General features: G+C 44.2%; 1 protein-coding gene across 1 annotated transcript in view; it reads right to left on the bottom strand.

Moving 5' to 3' along the window:
- The window catches only part of opn7a (opsin 7, group member a), a 13,829-nt gene that overhangs the window by 6,117 nt on the left and 212 nt on the right, over positions 1 to 7,500 (bottom strand). The window contains exons 2-3 of the mRNA XM_063200405.1: positions 1,451 to 1,613; positions 428 to 555 (exon numbers count right to left, since the gene is read on the bottom strand). Of these exons, the coding sequence (XP_063056475.1) occupies positions 428 to 555; positions 1,451 to 1,613 (291 nt within the window). The remainder of the gene's footprint in view (positions 1 to 427; positions 556 to 1,450; positions 1,614 to 7,500) is intronic.

The raw sequence follows: 7,500 nt of genomic DNA, 5'->3' as shown, positions 1-7,500 counted from the left end.
GCAGTGTGTGTGTGTGTGTGTGTGTGTGTGTGTGTGTGTGTGCCTGTCTCACCGTAAACAGGGCAGTGCATGTATATGTGTGTGTGTGTGTGTGTGTGTGTGTGTGTGTGTGTTGTGTGTGTGTGTGTGTGTTGTGTGTGTGTGTGTGTGTGTGTGTGTGTGTGTGTGTGTGTGTGTGTGTGTGTGTGTGTGTGTGTGTGTGTGTGTGTGTGTGTGTGTGTGTGTGTGTGTGTGTGTGCGTGTCTGTGTGTGTTTGTGTGTGCCTGTCTCACCATAAGCAGGGCTGCTCTGTGTGTGTGTGTGTGTGTGTGTGTGTGTGTGTGTGTACGTGCGTGTGTGTGTGTGTGTGTGTGTGGGAACGTGTGTGTGTGCGTGTGTGTGTGTGTGCGCGCGCACGCGTGTGTGTGTGTGCGAGTGTGTGTCTCACCGTAAACGGGGCAGCAGACCTTGAGGCAGCAGACAGTGCTGAGGAGCGTCAGAGTGGTGAGACTGCAGATCCCAAACAGGATGCCGCAGAACGCATAGATCAGACACACCGTCTTCCCAAACAGCCACCTGCAACACAACAACAACAACAACAACAACAACCATGGACACAACAACCATGGACACAACAACAACAACAACAACAACAACAACCATGGACACAACAACAACAACAACAACAACAACAACAACAACAACAACAACAACAACAACAACAACATCATCAACAAGGAAAATGGAAGGTATGGCCAAGGATATTTAAGTTCTCGACTTCAGTTGTCTTCCAAGTTGGGAGTATAGACATTTCTCTCATAGAAGCTGCAAGTCATTTCAGTTGGCTCACCGTCATTGATGATTGACATTTTTAATCAATATCTTGCAAAAACACAATTAATTAAAAAAACATAATTAATTTAAAAAAACATAATTAATTAAAAAAACATAGTTAATCCTCAAGATGTCTCCCCAAAACAAACAAACAAACAGTCCAAAATTCAAAGAAGGCAACTTACAAATGAAAAACAGACCAATACAAATAAAACAAAATCACTGTAATAAAAGAGGGAATCAACATGGCTCTGTGTGTGTGTGTGTGTGTGTGTGTGTGTGTGTGTGTGTGTGTGTGTGTGTGTGTGTGTGTGTGTGTGTGTGTGTGTGTGTGTGTGTGTGTGTGTGTGTGTGTGTGTGTGTGTGTGTGTGTGTGTGTTATATGTGTGCATGGTTAACTGCGTGCATGCATGTGTGTGCACTTGCGCTTGCATGTGTGTGCGCAAGTGTGTGTGCTTGTATGCATGACTCTGTGTGTGTGCGCGTGTATGCATGCCTCTGTGTGTGTGCGCGTGTGTGTGAGCATGCCTCTGTGTGTGTGCGCGTGTGTGTGCGTGTGTGTGTGTGTGTGTGTGTGTGTGTGTGTATGTGTGTGTGTGTGTGTGTGTGTGTGTGTGTGTGTGTGTGTGTGACTGACCTGTGGCTGAAGCTGGAGATGACAGCCAGGGGGTAGAGGGAGAGCGTCATGCCCAGGTCACTCAGGGCCTGGTTGACTATGAAGAGCTCAGCTGGCTTCAACAGGTGCCTCTTCCGATAGGACACGTACAGTAACACACTGTTCCCACACAGGGAACACACTCCTGACAAACACACACACAAGCATGCACAAACACATGCACACACACACATGCATGCACACACACACACGCACGCACGCATACTCTCACACACACACACACACACACACACACACACACACACACACACACACACACACACACACACACACACACACACACACACACACACACACACACACACACACACACACACAAAGATGTTATAACATCAGGACAGCATTTTAGGGGCTCCTCCACAGAACAACGGAGTCCTTGCATGTGACGTTGACAGTCCAGTCCTTCACTACCCCCCTCCTAGGGGAAAGTGTATTTGCAACCTTGGAGCACCATGGAGCACATTGACAGTTAGCAGTCAGATGAGGAGGCAGTGGCCAGGCAGTTTTTGTTGTTTTTAAAGCAATACCAGTGTTTGTAACTTTAAACATTAAAAACACTTGAACTGGTGGTGGTAAACACACATGAAATCAAAGACTAAAAATATGACTCTACCTTTAAATAACATTTCCTGTATCAGTTTAGTGAGTCAGTGTGAGAGACACTTGAGAGTTCACTTTGCCCGTGCTGCATGGGGAATCCAGATAAGAGGATTTCTGTCTGGTGTTTGATCTGTCTAAAAAGAGAAACCTTTCTGCTGACACTGTTTTGGAAACTTTATTTTAAGATAGGGGAATCCAGCCTGTAGTCAGCAATGCTTTCAGCCGGCAAGTGCTAGAATAGAGCAATGCCCCTTGGACTAGAGGATGGCACTTTTCGGGAATTCCCGTGGGTCCTGTGGGTCCCGCGGGATTCCTGCAGGATGGGAGTCAAAACTTTAAAGATGAACGGGAGCGGGCAGGAGTGGGAATAAAGACGAATGGGAGCTGGCAGGAGATGAAATAAAAATTGAACGAAAATGAATGATTTTGAGTGGGAGTGGGCAGGATTGGAGACATGGATTGGAGACACTTCTTACAGGAGTGGGACGGGATGGGATTTCCTTTTTTCACTCCATCCCGGGATGGGACGGGATGGGATTTTTTTCTGGGACCGGGATGGGACGGGAGTGAAAATCCACTCACGTGTCATGCTCTACCTTGGACCTCATCATAAGCCTCCCAATGTCCCGCTTGACATCACCATATGCCTACCAACACAACCCTTGGTATTAAAAAATAAAACTGACTCTCATGCCTCACCTCACCTCTTTTCCACCTGCCCCATGGGAACCACATGTGCCAGACCATTTTAGCAGAACTTGCTTAGGATGGTTGTTGCACAGGGCTGTACTGGGTGAAAAATAGGGACTGGGCACTTTTGGCTTAAAGGGGCCCGTCATAATTAGCGGAACAGCAGAACTGATTTTTCCGGTTGGCCCCGCACCCTCGTGGGTCCCTATTTTCAGAAATGAAAAAAAAAATCTGCTCGATGGTGCAGGCCCACCGGGAAATGCCTGGTATGCCAGATGGCCAGTCCAGCCCTGTTGTTGCATGCATACACACACACACAGGTGTGCATAGTTTGACAAACACCCACGCAATGCATGCAACACATGCACGCACGCACACACATTCGAACACACACACACACACACACACACACACACACACACACACACACACACACACACACACACACACACACACACACACACACACACACACACACACACACACACACACACACAGGGGCGGAGTGGCCCACCTTTTCCCACCGGGAGAATTTTCCCCTTGGCGGCCCTCTTTAAAAAAAAAAAAAAAAGCGAACAACATGTTTTCCTAACCAAAAAGACAAAAGCCACGAAATCTGCAGTCGTACTACATGTGGACATTAGTGTTGTCAAAATATCAACCTGAAGTGGAGAATTGTAGCCTACACCTTGATGAAATGCACAGCCAGTGGTGTAGTCTACATAAAACGCAGGTATACGCACCCATTTCAAAATTTCAGGGATTACAGTATACCCACTTAAAATTGATTGATCCATTATTTACAATAGCACAAATATATACAGTAGACTATACACACATCAAAAAATGCTCAAATATACAGTATACCCACTTCAAAAAGTAGACTACACCACTGGAGCCATCATCACAGTCCAAAGCATTCATAGGCCTACTAGGTTAGGCTACATCACGCTACTGTCCCATGCAAATGTGCACTCCACTGTCATTTTGACAGTTTGAAATTGAAATATCGTTTAAGGAAGACGGGATGAGCATGGGCACAAAGTTTGGGGATTTTTAGAAGAGTAGGCTTACAAAATATAGTATAGTAGCCTAATAGCTTACAAAAAGTCTGTCTACATTGTGCAATAAACCCACCATGCAGCAAATAAGCCAAACCTAGCTACTTCAAACCACAACCATAATTCAACAAAATGTATAACCAAACGGTGTAGGCCTACCTTAAAACGCTGTCTTCGTCGCAGCAAATGTCTTTGTTTCTTGCAATTTCTCTACTTTAATCCACAGCTTAGCCTACACACCCAGCACTGGTCACATCAGAATCTTGTGTGGTAATTATTTTGTTCCATTTCTTCGGACATAGGCTACATCCTAAATGTACCACATATAAATATATGTATGATAATAATATTATTTCGACTATAAGGAGATATACTGGTAGGTCTAACAAATCAAAACAAAACCCATTGCTTCTGTTAGGTGCAGTTCTCTTCCTTACCACTTGGTGGAGTCTGTTCGTAACCCAAGTCAATAACCACAGAACAAGTGAATCTGGACTGGAAAGACTGTAAACTGTAACAGTCGTGTGGAAATCGGAAAATAAATCATAATTTATTAATATTTCCATCCTTTGGTAACCAATATACATATCACAGGTTCTTCAAATACTGAAAACGAAACTGTGTTACTAAGATCTTGTAAACTTCCGCGATCTACGGTGTATGAAAATGATCAGTAGAGAAAGGATGTGGCCAATTTACTGTTTGACACCGTCAGTGAGGTATTGCCGTCTGGTATACGGTATAAATACTGGCTAGTCAGTGAGATCAGAATAGTGGGAAGTGGAGAGCGGGAAGATAGTGCTTTTAAGTACAATCTTAGAAATTGAGGGCCGGCTTGAAACGCAGTGCGGCCGCATTATTACATTTCACGGCCGCGGCCCACCGGGACAAGTCCCCGATCTCCCGACGGCCACTCCGCGCCTGCACACACACACACACACACACACACACACACACACACACATTGGCATGTCTTTTCTTTCAACTAAGAGCTGAGAGTGCAGTGTAAGGTCCATTTCTTTTATTTATTGTTTTCATACAAGAGCTCCTGAAAATATCTATGTTTACATTTAGAAGAACTAGATCAAGATTTTGTATTTACATATGGACAAACTTTCTGTTGCAAACTTGAGACTAATTGGACCTTGTTAGTGTGGTGTCACAATTACTCCCTGTAGGTGGCGGTGAGACTGCTACTTAAGATGGTGTGGTGACGCGGCCCAGATGCTGTAGGGGCACAACAGTCACTGACCGTGACCGGCGTGGACGAGCCCTTGCGCGTGACTGTGCCAGCCTGAACGCGGCCTGTTGCCTAAAGCCAAGCCCCATTGCATTGAACTGACAGTGTTTATTTGTTTGATTTCAAAGTTTACATTCTTAAGTTTATGTTACCCCTTTTTGTTTAATAAATCAAGCAAGAAACTCATCAAGGAGAAACAATAATGCATCCTCATCCTTTCACGCTTCAATGGGAAAAGTTCAAAGATGAATGGAAACAAAGGAAAACAAAGGAATCATGGAAAACTTAACCTGTTTTAATCACTACATGCAGTTTGGTATGTAAAGGCTTTTTGAAGCTTAATCTCATTTTAAAATCTCCCAATTTAGGTACAAGTACATTCAATCAAATCATGTAGGTGTTGGATCCACAGCACCATTCAATGTGTTCTACATGTGGAGGTACTGATGCTGACTCCAGTAAAAAATGAAGGGTGACAGATATTTATCACACATGGGTACGTTTCTCTTCTGAGACTGAGCACAGTAACGCACATGCACGCAGGACTCCAGTTTCAAATGGAATATTGTCCGTTTTAAAGCAAGTTCTACAATGTTCGGTTTACATGTGTAGAACACGGCCATATACTGTATAGGCCTATATGATGAATGTTCCTGGAAAACGGCCATATTCGCAAGGAGTTTAACCCTTTGAGGAGTAAGGAATTTCTAGAGGTTCTTCTAGAATTTTACTGGAACACTCTACAGCTCCCATAGACGTCTGTGTTAAAAATCTCACAAAGACATTATGACATCATAATGAGAACTCAAAATATTGGCAAAATTCTAATCACATATTTGTGATGGGACTCCTCAAGGAGTTTAAACGACCTGTGCGCAAATAGAATACCGCCACCTGTTTCAAATCGGAATGTGCCTCCCATGCGCTCACTGTAAAGCAGAAAGACTCATAATACAGCATTTGACTCCAACACTTTCCCCGACTGCGGTCTCCACAGTACTACTACAGTCCACTAATTACAGTGAAAGTGAAAGCCCAACTGGGAAACTCCAACTCCCATTGTCATTGTGACACAGCACTCCACAGCACACAAGTGTTTACTGCACACTGCACACAACGAAATTGCATTCATGCCTCACCCGTGCAAGGGGGCAGCACCCATTGGCGCCCCAAGGGAGCAATGCGGCAGGAGGGTACCATGCTCAGGGTACCTCAGTCATGGAGGAGGATGGGGGAGATCACTGGTTAATTACTCCCCCCACCAACCTGGCGGGTCGGGAGTCGAACCGGCAGCCTTTGGGATACAAGTCTGACGCCCTAACCGCTTACCCATGGCTGCCCAGGCCCATGACTGCCCAGATTAAGGACTCGGCAATGAATTTACAATAATCTATGTTTCTAGACGACATTCAGGCCAATGAGTGCAATTATGTAAAGTGTGTGTGTGTGTGTGTGTGTCTTTGTGTGTGCTTGTGTGTCATGTGTATGTGTGTGTGTGTGTGTGTGTGTGTGTGTGTGTGTGTGTGTGTGTGTGTGTGTGTGTGTGTGTGTGTGTGTGTGTGTGTGTGTGTGTGTGTGTGTGTGTACGTGTGTGCGTGTGTGCTCTCTCTCTCTCAGTATGTGTGTGCGTGCATGCGTGTGTGCGAGTTTCAAATGAACAGGGAAAACCCTTACGCTTTGTAACGAGACTCCGCATTTTCCCAACTCTAATTATAACATTAGTAGATACTGTGGGGTCACCTCCATTGTTCTCCGTAATTACCACTTCAGTGCATTACTCCCAGTACCACTCAAGCAGCACAGTTAAGATCCTTCTTTGGGGTTGCCAGATCCTCAGGATTGCCACGTCATCAAAGCTGAAGCATACATGTACTGGGCTTTGTGCACTGAATGGAATGGAATAGAATGCAATGGAATGGCTTGTGGTCCTCAAAGAGAGTGGCTGTACATTGAGCAGCTCTGGCATCTCGCAGCATGCATGGGCAGACTTCAGGCTAGATGATGTGACACACACAATGGACAATGGTTATGCTGCAGTACAGTTTTATACTGTTTTAGGAAATGAGCAGTTTATAATTGTACAGATTACTTAAAAATAACAACAACATTAATAATAAATGTAATAATAATAATATCAGTAGGCATAACAACGACAAAGATGATAATGATGATGATGATGATGATGATGATGATGATGATGATGATGATGATGTGAAGAGTTCAGATGCAAAACCCCCTAACTCCACTCCTATATTTTTAGAGAACCCGGTTGTTGGATTGGTTTACATTCATGTACTTGATAATACATATAAATAGTTATATTACATAAATAAAATGTAAAAATATGCAGTTTTGATAGCTTTGTATTAAATAAAAATGAATTAAGATGAATTTCTGAAAAGGCACTTAGGGGGTTTTGC

Source organism: Engraulis encrasicolus, chromosome 6 (assembly GCF_034702125.1).
Source record: "Engraulis encrasicolus isolate BLACKSEA-1 chromosome 6, IST_EnEncr_1.0, whole genome shotgun sequence".
Taxonomy (NCBI): domain Eukaryota; kingdom Metazoa; phylum Chordata; class Actinopteri; order Clupeiformes; family Engraulidae; genus Engraulis; species Engraulis encrasicolus.
The sequence above is the reverse complement of the archived record's forward strand: the minus strand, read 5'-3'. Positions and strand labels throughout refer to the sequence as shown.